General features: G+C 43.2%; 1 protein-coding gene across 20 annotated transcripts in view; it reads right to left on the minus strand.

Moving 5' to 3' along the window:
* rims1b (regulating synaptic membrane exocytosis 1b) overlaps positions 1 to 21,975 on the minus strand; it is an 81,847-nt gene that overhangs the window by 11,386 nt on the left and 48,486 nt on the right. For 10 of the 20 annotated variants that reach the window (XR_015066089.1, XM_085912412.1, XM_085912411.1 and 7 more), the window contains 12 exons: positions 19,044 to 19,215; positions 18,733 to 18,886; positions 17,047 to 17,200; positions 13,800 to 13,916; positions 13,033 to 13,095; positions 12,535 to 12,612; positions 9,306 to 9,425; positions 8,572 to 8,661; positions 6,556 to 6,633; positions 4,218 to 4,283; positions 3,781 to 3,894; positions 2,751 to 2,857 (listed from right to left, as the gene is read on the minus strand). Coding sequence is in view for 19 of the 20 variants with exons in the window: in XM_085912412.1 (XP_085768538.1) it covers positions 2,751 to 2,857; positions 3,781 to 3,894; positions 4,218 to 4,283; positions 6,556 to 6,633; positions 8,572 to 8,661; positions 9,306 to 9,425; positions 12,535 to 12,612; positions 13,033 to 13,095; positions 13,800 to 13,916; positions 17,047 to 17,200; positions 18,733 to 18,886; positions 19,044 to 19,215 (1,313 nt within the window). In the remaining variant the exon portion in view is untranslated. The remainder of the gene's footprint in view (positions 1 to 2,750; positions 2,858 to 3,780; positions 3,895 to 4,217; positions 4,284 to 6,555; positions 6,634 to 8,571; positions 8,662 to 9,305; positions 9,426 to 12,534; positions 12,613 to 13,032; positions 13,096 to 13,799; positions 13,917 to 17,046; positions 17,201 to 18,732; positions 18,887 to 19,043; positions 19,216 to 21,975) is intronic. The other 10 variants (XM_085912414.1, XM_085912422.1, XM_085912410.1 and 7 more) reach the window with 9 other exon arrangements.

Below are 21,975 nucleotides of genomic sequence, written 5' to 3' on the forward strand. Positions count from 1 at the left end.
AGGAAACCCATGCGTGCTCGGGGAGAACATGCAAACTCCACACAGGGAGGGTCGGAGGTGGAATCGAACCGGCACCCTCCTAACTGTGAGGCGGACGTGCTAACCAGTGCATCACTGAGCCGCCCCATATAAATTATAATTATTATTATTATTGCGGCTTACATCCCAAAAACATGCTTGGTAGGCCGATTGTGCACTCCAAATTGTCCCTAGGTGTGAGTGCGAGTTCGAATGATTGTTCGTCTCTGTGTGCCCTGCGATTGGCTGGCAACCAGTTCAGGGTGTCCCCCGCCTACTGCCTAATGACTGCTGGGATAGGCTCCAGCACGCCCACAACCCCCGTGGGGACAAGCGGTACAGATAATGGATGGATTGATGGATCATTATTATTGTTATTTGCATCCATTCGTACCGAGTACCGATCTGATACCTCAGCAACGTATTAAGGAGAAATAAAAGGGTATCCTGAATGTCTTTCCAGCCATCCTGGCCCCATCCATCTATTGTTCCATTCGTCCGTCAAGTAAAGTCAAATTTTTTATACAGCCCTTATCACAAGAATGTCTCTGAAGGCTTCACATTTGACAGGTATTTTCCACATTCCCTGATCTTAACCCCCAGGAAAGCAAGAAAAAACACTCAAAACCCCGATTGTGGAACTATTATGAGAAACCTTGAGACTGTCCATCCATCCATCCATCCATCCATCCATCCATCCATCCATCCATCCATCCATCCATCCATCCATCCATCCATCCATCCATCCATCCATCCATCCATCCATCCATCCATCCATCCAATCCATATTCTACTGCTTATCCATGGTTGGGTCATGAGGGCAGCTTGATTAGGGAATGCCCCTCTCCCCAGCCACTTTGTTCAGATGGTCCAGGGTAATCCCAAGGTGTTCCCAAGCCAGCCAGAAGACAATTTCTCCAGCGTGCCCTGGGTCATCCCCGGGGTCTCCTCAGTAGTGCTACGTGCTTGGAACACCTTACCAGGCAGGCGTCTGGGAGTTATCCTAACCAGGTAGCTCAGGTATCTGGTTAGGATGAACAATGCACCTCCTGTCAATATGAAAAGCACCAGCTCATCCCTAAATCACTCATCCGATTATCGAGCTTCTCACCCTGTCTCAAAAGGAGAGCCCGGACACCCTGCTAAGAAAACGCATTTCGTCCACTGTTATCTGGGATCATGTCCTTTCTGTCACAACCCTCAGAAGTGACATTCCTCTTACTGAGAGTAAGCTTCTGTAGCCAGAGATCAGACTGCCAAGGTCCTGCCTTCCACTGAAGCTCACCCGACCTTCTTTGGTCCCTCTCACACATGGTGATCCGATTATAAGGGGGATTGTCCTTTAGGGCTGAGCCCCATGTGCGGGACCGACCACCAAATGCTCACCTTCGAGCCACACCTTCAGGCCTGGCTCCAATGGGGGGGCCTCTGTGTCCCCCATAGGGACTTTTTGGCCCGTGCTTTGTCTGATCCCTCGCCTACAAACGGTTTATTCCCTGATCCTTCAAGGGGCATAAAGCCCCAGACAACTTAGCTCCTAGGATCAGTGGAACACAGAAACACCTCTACTATAAGTTGACGGCTCACGGAGGGGTACTGCTGTTATGATGACAATGATTATTGAAATTATTATTAGTTGTAGTTGTAGTGGTATTAGTAGTAGTAGTGACAGTAGAAGTAGTAGTAGTAGTAGTAGTAGTAGTAGTAGTAGTAATGGTGGTCGTGGTGGTAGTAGTAGTAGTAGTACTAGTAGTTGTAGTAGTAGTAGTAGTAGTAGTACTAGTAGAAGTAGTAGTCGTAGTAGTAGTGGTGGTCGTGGTAGTAGTAGTAGTAGTGCAACAATGTTTGACTTTTGTTCCTCGATCAAAGCAAACAGAGTACCGTATTTTTCAGACTATAAGGCGCACCTAAAAACCTAACATTTTCTCAAAAACCGACAGTGCTCCTTATAGTCCGGTGCGCCTTATCGATGGATCAATTAATGAATTTTTTTATCCATACTGGTTGTACACAGTGCTCTGCCAAAATGTTCAGTGTGTTTTAGTACAATTAGTAAATTACAAGGTCGCATCGCTTACCAGCATTACGGGAACCGTGGTCAGGGGGCGTCACTGAATGGCTGTTGTACCCGTGAGGCTATTTCATGTCAAAATAGGCTGCTCTGTTAATGTTTCGAGTAAATTTACAGATCGATATGGAAGGGAAACATAGGTAAGCAGTACCAAGGAGTTAGATCGAACTTTGGTCAGTTCCGATCATTTTTTAAGCCCTCGTTTGAGAAACGCGATTGTTTACACTTTGCTGAGGCTCATGGGAGTTTGCGGGTGGCTAATGCTATAGTGATAGCTGCTATACACACGAGGCTATTTCATGTCGGCTGCTCTGTTAATGTTTTGAGTAAATTTACGGATCGATATGGAAGGGAAACATAGGTATGCAGTACCAAGGTGTTAGATCGAACTTTAGTCAGTTCTGATCATTTTATAGGATAGTTTGAGAAACGCGATTGTTTACAGAGGGCTCATTGGTTATTGGCTATTGGATGCATATCGCAACTCTAGTCAACCGCAATTTGTTGCAGTATAGCTTCTATTTTATGCGCCTTATAATCCGGTGCGCCTTATATATGGACAAAGTTTTAAAATGGGCCGTTCATTGAAGGTGCGCCTTATAATCCGGTGCACCTTTTGGTCCGGAAAATACGGTACTTGCATCCACACGTCATACCTTACCTTGTTCTATGCTGCTGCTCTTAGCCGGGAGTTGTGGAAGCTGCCGGCCCCTGCGGCCTGATGAGGGAGTCCCCATTGGGGAGGAAGGGCTACCATGAGGGTGTGTTCTGGCAGACAGAGACATTAAGACAGAAAGAGATTAAGAAGTGGAAGAAAACACCAAAAATGTTATTCAGGGGCAAAACAAGATTAGACTGACAAAATCAAAAGTGATGATCTGGTAAAAATGGGAGGGAACAGAACAAATTAGCAAACAGGCAGGGGAGGGGCAAGAGAGAGACAGAGCCCAATTTTTGAGCCCAGCGCAAGTCTAGCACAATGTGCAGTCTAAATGTGTGCATGGTAGAAGTTTTCTACCTTTTGGCATTTTGTAGACAGGCACAGGTAGAAATAGGAAAATAAGCTTTTGTGCTGTTGAGGGTGAAGAACAGAACCGATATTGATATCTTGATACTTGGCCAATCAAGGGAGCTGCCCTCATTCCCTTAAAAATTCAGCCCAGGTGAGGTGCACGGTACACATGGCTGAGATATGATACGCATAAATTACATTTATAAGAAAGTTCAACATGATCTCCATTTGAGAATGATGCAAAGTTGGCCGCTGTGAACCCTTCCACACCGGGTCCTGCGTCTGTGCGTCTATGCCCGACCACATAAACAAGGATGCAACAGTTTTTACGCCAAGTGCATGTGTGCCCGTCTATGAAAATAGGACCCCGAGTCGGTGTGTACAGTACAAACAATATACCCAGATTTCTACGTACCCCAATAGAGAATTTATTTGGAGAGTAATTCTATGGACAGCATATACATTATGCAAGCAATACTTGGGAAATGTTTGAATAGTTGTGGTGGATTCAGGTAGAGTTTTAGAATTTCTGAGAATTGACCCACCCAGCACACTCAAAGGTTGTACAGCATGCTACAAATTTTAAGGTGTGATGATTTAATGGGGTTCTTGTGGATACAAAATGAGCAACAATAGGACCACACAGTAGGAGAGACCTCCTGCTGACAATAGCATGCACCTGTCTGTCTGCAGAGAGTTTGGAGAGGACCCAGCCAAAGCTGTCTGACCAAAGGGTCTCAGTGGCCAACCTTTGCCCCTACTGCCCCTGAGGATAGAGGTGGGCTGGATGCGACTGCCGTTTACAAAATAATGAAAATTAAAAATAGAAATCTTTGAAAAATATATTCAAAAAAATGTTGTTGGTGTTATAACATTATCTGTACTTTGCTCGTCTGCGGTATGTACAGTTTCCACATTTTATTCAGACTATATACGTATATATTCATAACCACGAAATAGTGATGGTTTGTTGGAAGCTGGAAGAGCTTTAGTTTATGCTTTATGGCAACTGTTAAAGGCTACAATTAATACATAACAATACAAAATATTGCTAAATTAATCAAGTGAGGCAAGAAGAATATGGAATATGGCATATGGGAGGATGAATGCTCTCACCTGTCACCCTCCGAGGTTTTTTTGCTGCCTTTTAGACAGTCAGGACTTGATGCATTGTTACACTCCCTGTTAGGGTAAACAGTAATAGCCCAGAAAGAGAAGAGGAGAAACAAACATGATATGGCAATGACAATGACAAAACTATAAAATGAATACGTGTCGATATGTACATATCAGGCTGAGAATTTGGTTCAATCAGAAAGGAATATTGGCAATCATTGCACATGTAATCAACATTTTACAAGAAAGAGCTTATAAAACACAATTGCACCAATTCAGATTGAATACACAGCAGTAAGCACGGGTGAAAACAAACGGGAAATTACAACAGCCTCAGCCCACAAATGTTTATAAGAAAGGGTCCAAACAGTGCAGATGACTACAACAACTATATCCTATAATGGATGATAGTCTGCAGGGCAAGTGTCAGCAGAAAGATATAAGCAGGCAAGAAGCAAGTGGCAGCATATACCGTATTTTTGGGACTAAAAGTCGCTCCGGAATATAGGTCGCATTAGCCATAAAATGCACAATAAAGTGAAAAAAAAAACGTATATAAGTCGCATTTTGGGGGAAATTTATTTGACAATATCCAACACCAAGAACAGACATGAACGACCAACAACAGGCTAAACGATACGGTATGCTAACGTGACATAAACACAAATGAAGAACGGGCCTGATGTAACAATAACAGTTATCCAAATAACTATAACATAAATAACACCTTTATCAAACCATCTGTGTCACTCCAAATCATTAAATCCATCGATCGTCCTTTATGTCAACAATGCCGGGTGTGCGCCACCCCACTGACGTCGGATGCAGTTCAAATTATTCCACAGGCCCATATAACGATATATAAATTATATATAAAATAACTATTACATAAGCAACAATATCATCAAACCATTTGTGTCACTCCAAATCATTAAATCCATCGATCATCCTTTATGTTAACAATGCCGGGTGTGCGCCGCACCGCTGACGTCGGTTGCAGTTCAAATTATTCCACAGGCCCATATAACGATATATAAATTACATATCAAATAACTATTATACAAGCAACAATATTATCAAACCATTTGTGTCACTCCAAATCATTAAATCCATCGCTCGTCCTATATGTCAACAATGCTGGGTGTGCGCCATGTAGCTGACGTCGGTTGCAGTTCAAATTATTCCACAGGCCCATATAACGATATCCATCCATCCATCCATCCATCCATCCATCCATCCATCCATCCATCCATCCATCCATCCATCCATCCATCCATCCATCCATCCATCCATCCATCCATCCATCCATCCATCCGGGGGTCGGGGGTGTGCTGGAGCCTATCCCAGCAGTCATCGGGCATTAGGCGGGGAACACCCTGAACCGGTTTCCAGCCGATCGCTGGGCACACAGAGACGAAAAACCATTCGCACTCGCACTCACACTCACACCTAGGGGCAATTTGGAGTGGTCAATTGGCCTACCAAGAATGTTTTTGGGATGTGGGAGGAAACCAAAGTGCCCGGAGAAAACCCACACAGGCACGGGAGAACATCCAAACTCCACACAGGAAGGGTCGGAGGTAGAATCGAACCGGCACCCTCCTAACTGTGAGGCGGACGTGCTATATATATATAAATTATATATCAAATAACTATTATTTAAGCAACAATATCAAACCATCTGTGTAACTCCAAATCATCAAATCCATCGATCGTCCTTTATGTAAACAACGCCAGGTGTGCGCCGTGCCGCTGACGTTGGACTCGTATCAGTTGCAGTTCAAATCATTCCACAGGCCCATATAATGAAATATAAAGTATATATCAAATAACTATTAAACAAGTAACAATATTATCAAACCATCTGTGTCACTCCAAATCATTAAATCCATCGATCGTCCTTTATGTCAACGGCTGTGCGCCGGGCCATTGACATCGGACTCGTCTCAGTTGCAGTTCAAATTATTCCACTGGTCCATAAAATTATAAACAACAATTTCATCCAACGATCTCTGTCACTCCAAGTCATTAAATCCTGTGATCAAATCCTTTGTCCTTTATGTAAACACCGCCGCATGTGCGCCGCACCACTGCTGTCAGTTGAAATTCAAATTACAGTAATCCCTTGCCACATCGCTGTTCGTTTATTGCGGTTTCACTACATTGCGGATTTTTGAATTTTGAAAATTTGTGAATAATTTCACATATAAGTCGCTCCTGAGTATAAGTCACCCCCCCCACCCCCACCCAAACTATGAAAAAAAAACCACGATTTATAGTCCGAAAAATACGGTACGGTATGTTGGAGTGGAGACAGCCGAAAGTTCAGGCCTGATACCTGTCTTCCGCAGAGGCCACGTGTTCTACTAAGATCCGGGGATTTGAGGGGCTCTTGCAGGGCAATGGATTGAAGCACCTGGAAATATGTGGAGTAGCGGGAGGTGAAGAACCAGATGCATGGAAGAGGTTTATTTTGAGGGCCAGTTAAGACTGAATACACCGCATGACACTGAAGCTAGTGTGGCTCAGTCTGGAGGCTGCAAACCTCCACAAGTTCATTCAAATGATCCAGTGCCGGCAGACCATTAGTTGGTGACCTGATTAAAACAGCAAAGTATGAACAATTTGAGACTCAAAGTGCAAACTTACCCAGAAGCTTATTAGGTGAGGTTTGTAAATTTTGTATCTGCCTGTGAGTCTCAAAGTGTTACACAGGCTCCCTCAAGTTCAAACTGCATCATGTCATTGTTTTTGGAATGACAGTTCAATAAATGTTACATATTTGTACAATTCAAATGTATGTAACTTCTAAGTACAATAAAAGTGCACTTTTCTCTCTATATATATGGGTGTAACTTGAAATTGACTTCCTTAATAAATATTTAGGGGGATTACTCTGGACCATGTTCCGCGCCTCCATTGTTGAGGCAGCCGACCGGAGCTGTGGCCGTAAGGTCGTTGGGGCCTGTCGTGGCAGCAATCCCCAAACCCGCTGGTGGACACCGGCGGTAAGGGATGCCGTCAAGCTGAAGAAGGAGTCCTATCGGGCCGTTTTGGCCTGCGGGACTCCGGAGGCAGCTGACAGGTACCGGATGGCCAAGCGGAACTGAGGCAAAAACCCGGGCGTGGGAGGAGTTTGGTGAGGCCATGGAGAATGACTTCCGGACGGCTTCGAGGAGATTCTGGTCCACCATCCGGCATCTCAGGAGGAGGAAGCAGTGCACGGTCAACACTGTTTACAGTGGAGATGGTGTGCTGCTGACCTCGACTCGGGACGTCGTGAGTCAGGGCAGGATGGAGCGCGAGATCGACAGGCGGATCGGTGCAGTGTCGGCAGTAATGCGGACTCTGTACCGGTCCATCGTGGTGAAGAGAGAGCTGAGCCAAAGGCAAAGCTCTCAATTTACCGGTCGATCTATGCTTCTACCCTCACCTATGGTCACGAGCTATGGGTCGTGACCGAAAGAACGAGATCCAGGATACAAGCGGCTGAAATGAGTTTCCTCCGCAGGGTGTCTGGGCTCTCCCTTAGAGATAGGGTGAGAAGCTCGGTCATCCGGGAGAGACTCGGAGTAGAGCTGCTGCTCCTCCAACTGGAGAGGAGCTAGATGAGGTGGCTCGGGCATCTTATCAGGATGCCTTCTGGACGCTTCCCTGGGGAGGTGTTCCGGGCATGTACCACCGGTAGGAGACCCCGGGGACGACCCAGGATGCGCTGGAGAGACCATGTCTCTCGGCTGGCCTGGGAACGCCTTGGGATCCCCCGGGATGAGCTGGATGAAGTGGCTGGGGAGAGGGAAGTCTGTGAGTCTCTCCTAAAGCTGCTGCCCCCGCGACCCGATCCCGGATAAGAGGAAGAAGATGGATGGATGGATGTTTTTTTTTTCTCATAATCTCACCAGTACTTCTTCCCTGGGAAGTTTGCTATAGCAGTGGTCTGTGTGGATGTAGTTCGACTTTCCTTCACATGACTTGTTAGTGATTCAACAGCTGTTTTTCCTCCATTTGCTTCAAGAAGTGATGAACAATCCCAAACAAGTTTTTCTCTATCAAATAATTCCCCTGTTGTTTTATGTACAGGTAGCCAGGCATTAGTCTGAATTAATCAATGGATAGAGTTTGTCGGCGACAACCACTTTAATTACAATATAGTATATTGCCGCTTTGAAAGTAAAATAAATCTGAAGATTACAAATTCCATTTGAAGAGTTAGTTATTGTGATGTCAATGACAAACTGTGTATGGATTGTAGCATGACACAAACTAGAGTGGGGACATAAAATGAATGACATGAATATTTGTAAGAATGATGTTAGGTTGGTGTGCGCACATAATAACTATTTATTCTTAATACCTGTCTTTTTCAGAAGAGTGAAAGTTGCTGTCTGGTCTCAAACATGTGGTGCTGGCACTCCTCACTCTATCCAACGATGGCTGCAGGTCACTGCACCACCACAGCATAGCAGCAGAGAGAAGTAAGGTAGAAATCAACGAGGAGCGATGAAGGAGGACAGGAGACAAGGTGGAAGTAATGTAGAAAATTAGGGGGGGGATATGTGAATGGAAAAATTGAATAATTATGAGAAGTAAAACAGAGAAACAAACAGGAGACGACGATAGAATAAGGACGGCAATCAGACAGTGCGGTAACATGGAATGACTCGAAGGCTGTATTTCAACTTATCAAAGCCATTCATCCTTGCATACACTGTGAGAGCACTCAATAGAAGGTTGGTGAGTTGCCATGGGAACAGGGTCTAAGTGGAAAAGTATCTGCACGTGAGCGAGGGAAGAGAAGCTAGCTTTTATCTTATTATCAGATGCATATGACTGCTGCTGCTTTTGGTTGTCATGTCATGCTACACAAAGACAACAGATGGCTGGCTCAGTACCATCGCATGACTTTGCACATCATAGTTTCAGGCTGAGGGCCTTATATGGAGGTATAAAAAGGCTTAAGATTTTAGTGCTCATTTAATGCTGTCATTTGCAATGTCAAGTGCAAGCTTAAGCCTCTGCGTTGAAGGAAGCACATGTTAGGGGTAGTCAGAAGACGGGCAGAGGATATGTGAAGAGGCATGTTCTTACCTAACTGTGACCTCATCTGTGAACCTGAGGACACGGTGTGCAAAGATACTACGATGCACATTGTTGCCTCCCTCTTGCCTTTGGGGCAGCTTGCTCTTTAGGCATGCGGGGAGGGTGGAGCTGTACACCATCCATGCCCATGAAAAGTGAAAAATACAAAGAAAGGCAAACAAAAAAAAGACCAAATGACACATGCGTCTAAAAGATGTTAACAGAAACAAAATATGTGAAGGGAACACTAGTGTGGAAATGACAAATGTTTGAACACCACTCGCATCAATTGGTGACACCAAAACATGATTTTCTATTGACTTCTGTGTTCATTGTTAAAGCTCAGCTCGCTAAAACAGGAATGGTTAAAAAATGAAAAGCGGAACGGGATGACAAACAACATAGTGTCAAGTTATTATGTAAGACTAGCCCAGACGTTCTCTCTCAATGTTTGTTTTATGTGTTTGTTTGTTTAATCTTATGCTGTGTGACTTTTGAAGTTAGCATCAGTCTGTTAAGTGGTGCACCTGAAGTAGTGCGAATTGGTTTCAAATGTGGGTGCAAACAGAAAGTACCGTCATAGCTGCCTAAATGTTTCTGATCTAAAAGCGTTTGCTAAGTTTGCCTTGATAAGTGTGACATTTCTGAACATGTCACACTTATCAATACCTAATGACATCTGTGCTTGCCTATTTTGTCTTTTTGTTTGTTTCAATGTTCCTATACTACATATGAACACTGATTGTGATCTTGCAAGCAAATCGAGTTGTCATTTAATTTTTGGGTATAAAATATAACCCAAATTCAATATAAATATCAATGTTAGAGGGAATGCTTAACACTTGACAATGTTGTGAATGTGAAAATTCAGTCAAATTGTTGAAGTGCATTTCTATTAGCTGGCAGCTCTGTTATCAGATTTTTGCATCCTTTTTACCCTTTTACCTCTTTTGCTTGCAGTTGACGTATTATCAGTTTTGTGTGGAGAGTAAAAGAGACCTGACTTGCCTTTGTCTCCTTCGTCTTGTAATTGACCACAACTCCAAAGACAGCAATTTCTTAATTGAGTAAGGATTGTTTCAAATGCTCCAGTTTCAACGTCTTAACAGATAATAGTATCCGATTTATGTAGTCCATGAAAGCTGACTATCTTTTGTGTTAAACGAAAACAAGACAACTATCTGCTTTTACCTTGGAAAACAATGACCGAACCAGTAAGAGAATAATAATAATTCTTTTTTTGTGATTATGCTTAATTGTTGTTGAATTGTTGTTGTTTTTAACCACTGAATAAGACCAAATAAACAATAATAATTGGGAAATGGTTGGTTAATTTGTTGATAAACAGTAATCAGAAAAAACAATCGTTTTGTAATACACTTTCACGCAAAGTAAAACTTTAGGTGAGTAGTCGATGGAATAATTCATAGAATAAACCATAAAAATATTTGATCCTGACAGCTCTGGTGTGAACCCAAAAAGATTGTACATTCCGTAACATACGTATATGCTGAAACTGAATTAATGTCTACCGTAATTTTCGGACTATAAGTTGCTCCGGAGTATAAGTCGCACCAGCCATAAAATGCACAATAAAGTGAAAAAAAAAACATATAAGTCGCACCGGAGTATAAATCGCACTTTTGGGGCAAATTTATCAAAATCCAACACCAAAAACAGACATGAACGAGCAACAACAGGCTAAACGATAGGTATGGTAACGTGACATATACACAAACGAGGAGCTGAGAACGGGCCTGATGTAACATTCAGAGTTATTCAAGTAAGTATTACATAAATAACACGTTTATCAAACCATCTGTGTCACTCCAATTTATTAAATCCATCGATCGTGCTTTATGTAAACAATGCCGCGTATGCGCCGCATATGCTGACGTCGGACCCGTTGTAAGTTGCATTTCTAATTATCTCACAGACACATATAACGATATATAAAGTATATTTCAAATAACTATCATATTACACTGTCACTCCAAATAATGAAATCCATCGATCAAATTCCTCGTTCTTTATGTCAACAACGCCGCGCGTGCGCTGCAGAGATCTAGTATATAACTATTTTGTGGCGTTAACAAAGTACCAGGAAAGACGTGGGTTTGATAAACGGCTCTTTTTTTACTAAAACAAGAGTTCAACGAGCCAACAACTACTGAACTTCCAGCCACGGAAGTGGAAGAGAGCTCCATAAATCGGACCGGGCGTGCGTAAAAGCCATATCCGCGCCCCATCCACCGTCCCCGGACAGCCACCCGGCCGAGCGCCGGCCCCCGACTTCCATCCACGGAGGTGAAAGAAAGCTCCGTAGAGTATGACCAGGCGTGCGTAAAAGCCATAATAGTTTTTCAAACCTTCTGTGTCACTCCAAATCATTAAATCCTTCAAACTCTTTGTCCTCCGTGTCACTTACAAACAAAGTCGCTAATGATGCCGGTAGTAAGTGGGGCCCTTCGTCATCTTCGTCATCTCGTGATCGAATCCTTTGCCCTTTATGTAAACAACCGCTGCGCGGCACGGGTGACGTCACTTGCAGTTCAAATGACAGTAATCCCTTGCTACATCGCGGTTCGTTTATCGCGGTTTCACTACATCGCACATTTTTGAATTTTGAAAATTTGTAAAAAAAATCACATATAAGTCGCTCCTGAGTATAAGTTGCGCGCCCCCCCCCCCCCCCAAACTATGACAAAAAACGTGACTTATAGTCCGAAAATTACGGTACTTGCTAAAGAAAGGTGAATTGTAGCCGGACGCAGGGAGAATGAAAATTGTAAATACATTGGACCTGAAATTGTCTGTCTCGACTTATGCTGGCTGTGAGGTGAGTTTGAACATCCTTAATTCACAACAACACAACCTAACACCAAAACTTTAAAACAATGAAAATCCTTGACCTGATCGACAAACGTCCTTAACAAAGCTAACCAACCCAAGTACAGTGAGTGGTGTTTTCAATGAAATTCACCTCAGCGGTTTTTGCTTAAAACACTAGGTCAAACGGTGAGGAGATACATAGGGAAGGTCCACAGTACCATCATTGTTGGCAAAAGCAACAATATGGTAGAACCAGTTGGCACCAACACAAGCAGCCAGGGGGACATTTCATGTGTTGAGAAAAAAAGCTGTAGCAACAAAATGGCTCACAAACTGCACAAATGACTGTGAAAAAAACTGGACAAGGCAAACAAAGAGGGAACAAGGACAGCCCTTTTGTGCTTACCTGTACATGTCTTTATGGATCCCATTTACTAACAGGGGCATTTTGGGAGGGAGTGTGTTGCTAGGTTTACATGCACCCCTGCTTGTATGAACGAAGGCCATGCACAAAGACAAAAAAGTTGAACACGTATACAACTGCCGTGAGTGACAACATAAAACACAAAATAAAACATGTTCATCAAAAGAAATTTGCCTTCTTTGAGGACAACTTGTGCAGTAATCTTTTCACACAGTGACTTTGTTGGTTATACTTGTTAGTTGTAACGTGTGCATTTAAACCTATTGGAATTTTGTGATAATCTACCAGTCGAAACTTACAAAACATTAAAGATAAAAGACACCAACACTCACAAACAGGCACACACATCGTTTGCAACAATACCAACTTAGTGTGTTAAATGTTGCAAGGATAGCCTGAGGATGAATGGTTAGAAAATAGAGTATAGTGTAAAAATAAAACTGGACAATGATTATTTCTTTTTTTTTTTTTTTTTTTTACCTGTTTGTGTGTAGGCACTCTGCACTTCCACCTCGGATTGACCTGTTCACCTCCAGGGCCTCACTGTCATTGCCATGACAATGGGTGTACAAAAGAAAAATCGCCCGAAAAAACACAACAGAAGAGAATGGCAGCTTAGACAGGCATGTGATTTTATGAATGAGAAAAAACATAACATATCTGAGCCATTATTAAATATACTGTGCAGTACACTGACATTGAAATAGAACAATGTGGCAATCACTAGTTGCCCACTGTAGATAATATGCAAAAAAAAGATAATTTGCAAATGAAACTAGACTGTATTTTGAAAACAATGAATATCTACTGAATTGTGCTTTTTACGCAAGGAATAAAAATCTTTAAACCTCGTTCTTTGTCAATTCTTTTCATCAACACATTAATACAGTCATTTTTGAACTATTAGCCACACCAGCTAAAATTAGGGGAAAATCTTGTTTTGTTCATATACTATAAGCCACACTGTACTATAAAACGCAGGAGTTTTAATGTTTAATTTTCATATATAAGAGAATATGCAAAAGAATAATCATACAATATCATAAAAATCATGAAAAATTCATAGATGAGCAGCACTGGACTTTGAACCTGGAGGGTTCAAAGCTTGAGCAAAAAGTAGAGGCTTATAGTCCGGAAAATACAATAATAATAATATTAATAATAATAAAAATGATAATACATCCGATGTTAGCAAATAAATGTTAAGCACAGTCTCATCCCCAAATCTAAATACCTAAAAAGTTTACCTGTCTTCAGAGTACTCGTAGTCTGAGTCACCAGAGCGCTGATGCTCTAAATGGGAGTCGTGGTAATGGGAAGGCGACTGGGAGTGGTGGCGGTTCTGATGGATCTCATCCAGGCTCCTGATACCAAAAGTTCAGAATTACTAATACAAAATACAAGCAAATACAGTTACAGGACAATGAACACAAATGTATTCCTAACCCTAACCTTTTTGATCAAGATGTTGAAATGTGGTACAGGTCATTAAAAATATTTGTTCATGTCATGATGACATAAAAACAAACTATCGAACGGGAGGCTTGTCTGTGAAGAAAATGAAATATCCAAGCAAATGTAGTCACAAATAAATGGTGGTTGTTTGACAATTTGATGAATGAACTATTATCTAGTTATAATTAGACATGCAGCAGAAAGAAAAAGGAGACCAACAACACAACCAGAGCCAGTGTTTTGTCTTGCGCAAGAAGGGAAAGTAAAACTTTCAGTGCTCCAGGGTCTTTCAAAGTTGCACTTCCCCTGTGCTTTCTTTGCATTCGACCTGGTTACAAGTCTTCCAATACTTCTCACGGGACCTGAAATGGACCGGCCACATAGACTCTGTCCGGAAGAAGGCCCAACAGAGGCTGTACTTCCTGAGACTGCTCAAGAAGTTCAACCTGCCGCGGGAGCTGCTGAAGACCTTCTACACTGCCACCATCCAGTCTGTCCTCTGCACCTCCATCACTGTCTGGTTTGGATCAGCCTCCAAACAAGACAAGCACAGACTGCAACGGACAATCAGGACTGCAGAAAATATCATTGGAATCAACCTCCCATCTATCCAAGACTTGTACCTGTCCAGGACCAGGAAACGCGCAAGCGACATCTCTACAGACCCTTCTCACCCAGGTTACAGTCTGTTTGAACTACTCCCCTCCGGACGGCGATACAGAGCTCTGTATGCCAAAACCAGCAGACACAGAGACAGCTTTTTCCCCCAGGCTGTTGCTCTGATGAACTCACACCACTCTTAGAGTCTCAGAGTCATTGCTGTGCTATAACATCCTGCTCTCCACACCTTTTTGGATTGTCTACACTGTTTGCACTATGTGTCTTCTCTGCATCCATTGCAGCCTGGTCATCCTGGAAGCAGGACCCTCCCATCTGTGGTCTCTTCTCAAGGTTTCTGACTTCCCCTAGTCGGAGATTTGAGTTATTCCTTGCCCTCATGGGAGTTTAAGATCAGGGGATGGCTGAGAATATTGTCATTTGTCATTTTCACATATCCTGAGTGTTGTTAGTCACCTAAATGTTAAACAGAGACTGTGATGTAACGAAGTCAAATTCCGTGTTTGGCACGCTCAAACATGGCGAATAAATTCTTCTTGAATCTTGAATCTTGAATCTTATATGGAGATGTTCGTGTGTCCGTGTCTTGACTATGTGTTTGTGTGGGGAGCACGTGTGTGCGTGTGGCAATACTGATAGGCAAGAATGCTATCTTGCTTTAATAAGTTACAAAAAAGCGTGTGTTTTTACATGAAAACATTTGTACAATAATTCCAAGTGTGGTCAGTAAATCAATACAGTTCTAAGTTTGACATTACTTCGGACGAAAATTCCACCACTGCTTAAGAAATTATGTAGAGTATGTTGCTATCTAAATATAAGTGATGACGTTCAACTATAAATGCCTTTAGAAGTAAGAAACCATGCAATTGCTGTAATGTGGACGTGCATCTTGTTGAGATTGGACAATGGTTATCCTGTAATTATTTGCTGTTTAACCCCTGTTTATTCATCCTGCTATATACAAGGGTCAGTTTTGACAAAATTAGACTCCCCAGGATGACTCAGCAAAAATAAATTATATTTGACACAACACTGTTGAGTATTAAAAGTCAGCAGTGAGTACAAAATGCTGCAGCGAGTCTCATGACCAGAACTAAACTTGGATCATGTTCCATTCACATTATCAAATTGCACTGGCTCCCACTCTGCATGAAATGTGATTTGCAGTTTTACTAATTACTCATGAAATAATCGATGGCTTTGCAACTTCCTAGCTTGCTGACTTAGTGGTACCACCGTATGTTCCTTCCTGAGGTTTGCACTTTCAACATGCTGGTCTTTTGGGGACTCCGGAAGATACAAATAAGTGAGCAGGTTCTAGAGCAGGGATCACCAACATGGTCCTCATGGGCGCGAGGGAGCCCCCAAGCATCACATAGGTCAATACTGTCCTGTTCTAATAATAGTTCACTTGGTATGGGACATTGTGATTTTCTTTTAATGTTGAAGAGGTGATCATTTGAAAGGGTGCCGAATCCACAGATAAGGGCGGTTCGGTCCTTGTATCATTGATGCCAGAGTTTGGTCTGCATTTTCGGCAGTAAGTCGGATTCGTTTCCAGTGAAGGTTGGACTCCACTCCGCCAAGGCTGCCCTTTGTCACAGATTCTGTTAATAACTTTTGTGGACAGAATTTCTAGGCGCAGCTGAGGTGTTGAGGATGTCCGGTTTGGTGATCTCAGCGTTGCATCTCTGCTTTTGCAGACGATGAGGTGCTGTTGGCTTCTACAAGCCTTGATCTCCAGCTCTCACTGGAGCAGTTTGCAGCCGAGTGTGAAGCGGTCGGGATGAAAGTCAGCAACTCCAAAGCTGATACCATGGTCCTCAGTCGGAAAAGTGTGGAATGCCCTCTCCGGGTCTTGACCAGGTTGCTGGCTTTACGAAAATATTTTGTAACTCAGTAGTAAGTTTGCCTATGCCACTGACACATCCAGGGCGATCACTTCAGACTTCATTTTGCGCTCGTAGTGCTCTCTCAAATGCTCCTTGGTGGAAACCATCAGAACAAAACTCATGGACAAATACCTTTTTTCCAATACAGCAGTTGCCACAAATTTTACACCAGTTGCCAATCGCAGGTCCAATCTGAGTGAACATACAATTTAGAGCTTGCTATTTGTGATCTTAGTAAAAGATTTCCATCTTAGTAGATCATGTGCAACACGTCCACAGACAACATGCACAGACTGTGGGGGTGAAAATGCATTTTAGCATCTACCGTTTGTGATCTTAGTAAATCAGGCCCCATGTGTTTACAACTTTTATACACTTGCTACGTAGACCAGTTCCATGCAATTTAGTAAAGTGCTCATCAGGGAAGATGTAATGGCATACTGGTCAAGCGTTTTGAAAAGTTTGATGTATAGCATCATAAAAAATGGTCTTATGTGACCGATTTGCAGTGGCATGTTATACTGACCTTTGCATGGGCACATGTGCAGGCCGCGACCTCGACCTGCAGGAATCCTCTCGGTGAGGAGATACAGAGCGAGAGCGATGCTGATGGGTGCGCTGCTGTTCAGGCACAGCCAACGTACTGCCTCGCTCTCTTTCCCTTGAATTACGCTCTCCTCCTGCAAAACCATTGAAACACGCACACACATGCGCACACACACACGCACACACACACCGAGAGCTCCGATGTGTAATCTTTGATACGGACACATTAGTTTTGAGTGTTACACTGCTAACTACCCCAAGAGGTTATACTTTTGCAAAATATCTAGAAGTTTCACAGGCAAATGGCCAATTCGCAAGCAAGAAAATAGCTTTTACTGCAATTTTTCTGTGAGATAAGTGGTAAATTACTTGCTTTAACTTGAAATGATGTGACATGCAGCAGGGGTTGTAAGAGTCTGGAACTTTTCCTAAGGTAGCAACAATGGTTAAAGCCTACCCTACTCAACCATATGGTTTTTCCAGGATATTTTGTGGAGGATTATGTTCATTTCAGACACTTATATCGCTATCAATTTAGGGACTAAATATTGACCATTTTTCCATACAGCTAAGCCTTGATTTTACGCGGACTTTGGGGTCCAAAATTTGGGAATCTTGTTAACCCAGAAACTGTGTTATTTAGAAAGTCTTAGAAGGGGAAAAAAATTCAGAGCCATGCAGTGTTTTGGGACATTGCAGTAGGAAAATATGTACTAAGATACACCTGTTAGCATTTGGGGAATAACATCTTTGTTCTGGGTGAATATTAATACGATATAATTATTAAAAATTATAAGAAGTTGACAAAAAATTATTTGGACTCAAACATCAAAACCCAAAACTAATAGACATTGTATTATTACAGCAAATCCACGCTCACCGAATGATAACAAAAAAAGAGAGTACCATAAATTTCGGACTAGAAGCCGCTACTTTTTTCTCAAATTTTGAACCCTGCGGCTTATATAGGTTTTTTTTCCAGGATTTTACTCATATATATATATATATATATATATATATATATATATATATATATATATATATATATATATATATATATATATATATATATATATATATATATATATATATATATATATATATATATATATATATATATGTCAGATATTTGAGGCATGTGGATCAATGACAGTAGACTTAGTGGAATGGCAGTGAACTAAAGCTACAGTTCTACATGCACTTAATGTGACAAGTGATTCTACAGTCAGCAGAGGAGGAGAACTTTTTACTGTCGCCCCTGAAATACAGTGCACGCACTACTACTAATCTACAGCCCAAATAACATACACTGTCAGACTAATAGAAATACAATGATATGTGAATAAACATTTTTTAGCAAGCTGTGGATTTCAGAGTTTAAGGGGGCAATAATCTGTTCTCTCACCCAGTGCTGGGTGCCCATAGGCTGCTAGAAGGACACATGTAGTAACCATGCCCCCAACCCACCTTTATTCACTATCATCAAACCATCATCAAACTCTGTATCAATGATGCGATGTGACCCTGTACTCACGCACACACATACAAAAGACTGAATCTTGTGCACCAAGAGACAAATCAGCACTGTCATGTAAGAAACGCTAAGACCCCACAATCAAACATACTTTGGGTTCTCAAGCCGACATAAGACTGTTAAAAGACATACTTTGTAGTTTCTTGCTTGGGCTGTCTCCATGTACGTGTCTGCGTGGAAGGTATGGGGATGGCTGAGGCAAAGGTATTGAGGACACATCATGTGTCTGGAGTTTATACCAGTGAGGAATGTCATCCAACAAGGCGGTCTCCAACTCTATCAGGATCTGAGAAAAGGAACATAGAAAAAAGTAAAGACACTAATATCCCTTCAGGTGCTTATATACATGTAATAGAGCATAGATTAGTTAGCTGTGACCATGAAACAGTTCAGGGAGTGATAAACCAATTAAAAAAGACTTGGTTGGTGAACCTCAAACCTACCTCACCCATGAATTCACTTTCCTCCTCCTGGACCCTTGGTTGGTCCCAGACGGTGATCTCCAGCATGTGCTCACGAAAGTCTCGTCGATGAACATGTGAATATATGAATGTCTGATTCCACTTGGGCTCTGCGCTCTTTTTCACGGTTTTAGTCCGACGTTTACTTTTGTCACTGGAACAGAAAGATTTATATTGCTATGGTCATATATACAGTGAAGGCTTGACTTTGGGCTAAAAAATTTGGGATTCATGTTAACCCGAAAGCGGGCGGCTCGGTGGTGCACTGGGTAGCACGTCCGCCTCACAGTTAGGAGGGTGCGGGTTTGATTCCACCTCCGGCCCTCCCTGTGTGGAATTTGCATGTTCTCCCCGTGTGCGCGTGGGTTTTCTCCGGGCACTCCGGTTTCCTCCCACATCCCAAAAACATGCTTGGTAGGCCGATTGAGCACTCCAAATTGTCCCTAGGTGTGAGTGCGAGTGCGAATGGTTGTTCGTCTCTGTGTGTCCTGCGATTGGCTGGCAACCAGTTCAGGGTGCCCCCCGCCTACTGCCTGATGACGGCTGGGATAGGCTCCAGCACGCCTGCGACCCCCGTGGGGACAAAGCGGTTCAGAAAATGGATGGATGGATGTTAACCCGAAAGCGCGTTATATAGAAGGTAGTGGCACTTGTCTTGTTTTTTTAGAAAGGCATGTTTTTAGGCAGCCGAAGGGGTTCTTTGTCACATTAATTTAGATCAGGCATGTTGTTGGGCAGCTAGGGGGTCTGTTCACCGTGAAGGCTCCCCCCTACATCAAGTCATTGACATTTATATTAGAAGACAAGCAATACGCAGATGACAATATCAGGCGGACTGATTAAGTTATTTTGATGCGATGCGAATTGGATGGATAAGCCACTTATTCTGCTACAGAGTCTGGCCACGTTCTTAGATTTGTGAGTGACTGTGTGGATGAGGTGCTTCCGCTAACTTCCCCCTTTCCGAATCAAAAACAGTCTTAGCTATCTGTAACACTGTAATAAACAGTGTTAAAGAGCAAACAGCCCGACTACCTTTTGTCAAACACATTGAAATTAGTCACAGAAATTCAATCACTAGCGCTAATGTCTATGCGCTAGTCATTTACCTTTGTATGGTCTTTATATCGGCCATTTGAAATAGTACTTGAAAATGCGTTTACGACAAAAATAATTGGGGTCGAAGCGCGTAAAATTGATCTTCAGCTGTAGTTTAACTGCAAAACACAGCAGAAAGAAGACGGCGAGCGAACAAAAAGGCCAGAAATTCAACAAAAATTGAACACCTCAATCCCTTCATTTTGGATACTGCTTGTCCTCATTATGGTCGTGGGTCAGATGGGGCACAGTAATAATAACAATAACGCATGAGATTTATATTGTGCTTTTCTGGACATGTTTCACAATGAATATGTTATTCATGCACTCACAAATTGACACTGCTGATGGACTACTTCGTAGCTTAGCTGCCCTGAGGCAGGCTGACCGAAGCATTGGTGCCGGTATGCGCCTGCCCTACAACCCCTCATACTATCAATCACCCAACCTGATGTACACCAGTTTTAGTGACACAGAAGGCATGGTGGGTGAAGTGTCTTGGCCAAATACACAACGACGTGAAGACAATGCAATTCGAACAGCCCTTAGTTACTAGATGACCCGTCTACCTCCTGAAGTGGTACAATTAATTTGGGGTAACGCTCCTCAGTGTCTTAATTTGATGGAGACATCTGCTAAAGATGACAAAACGTCATTGCTGTGTATCAAATGTACTGAATTATGACGATTACCATGAATGTCCACTTGAAAGCTTCTATCTCACTGAGGCGCAAACAGTTGCGACTGTTGGTAAAGGTAGCAAAATGGGTGTTCACGTCTATGCACCAAACGGCAGCTCAGAGTACCCACCCTTTTTGGAGGCAATGCTGGAGAGCACTCCTTCTGGGGACTCCATCGTTCCACTTCAATGCTCACGTGGGCAATGACAGTGAGACCTGGAAGGGCGTGATTGGGAGGAACGGCACCCCCATCTGAACCTGAGCAGTGTTCTATTATTGGACTTCTGTGCTTGACACGGATTGTCCATAATGAACACCGTGTTCAAGCATAAGGGTGTCCATATGTGCACTTGGCATCAGGACACCCTAGGCCGCAGTTCGATGATCGACTTTGTAGTTGTGTCATCGAATTTGCGGCCGCATGTTTTGGACAGTCGGGTGAAGAGAGGAGCGGAGCTGTCAACTGATCACCAACTGGTGGTGGGTTGGCTCCGATGGTGGGGGAAGATGCTGGTCTGACTTGGATGACCTAAACGTACTGTGAGGGTCTGCTGGGAACGTCTGGCAGAATCCCCTGTCAGGAAGAGCTTCAACTCCCACCTCCGGCAGAGCTTTTCCCACATCCCGGAGGAGGCGGGGGACATTGAGTCCCAGTGGACCATGTTCCGCGCCTCCATTGTTGAGGCAGCAGACCGGAGCTGTGGCCGTAAGGTCATTGGTGCCTGTCGTGGCAGCAATCCCCGAACCCGGTGGTAGACACCGGCGGTAAGGGATGCCGTCAAGCTGAAGAAAGAGTCCTATCGGGCCGTTTTGGCCTGCGAAACTCTGGAGGCAACTGACAGGTACTGGATGGCCAAGTGTAACGCGGCTTCGGCGGTTGTTGATGCAAAAACCCGGGCGTGGGAGGAGTTTGGCGAGGCCATGGAGAATGACTTCCGGACAGCTTCGAGGAAATTCTGGTCCACCATCCGGCGTCTCAGGAGGGGGAAGCAGTGCACAGTCAACACTGTTTACAGTGGAGATGGCGTGCTGGTGACTTCGACTCGGGACGTCGTGAATTGGTGGGGACAATACTTTGAAGACCTCATCAATTCCACCGACACGCCTTCCATTGTGGAAGCAGGGCCTGGAGACTC

The sequence above is a fragment of the Syngnathus leptorhynchus genome, chromosome 5, assembly GCF_054491065.1.
Source record: "Syngnathus leptorhynchus isolate UIUO chromosome 5, UIUO_Slep, whole genome shotgun sequence".
Lineage (NCBI taxonomy): Eukaryota > Metazoa > Chordata > Actinopteri > Syngnathiformes > Syngnathidae > Syngnathus > Syngnathus leptorhynchus.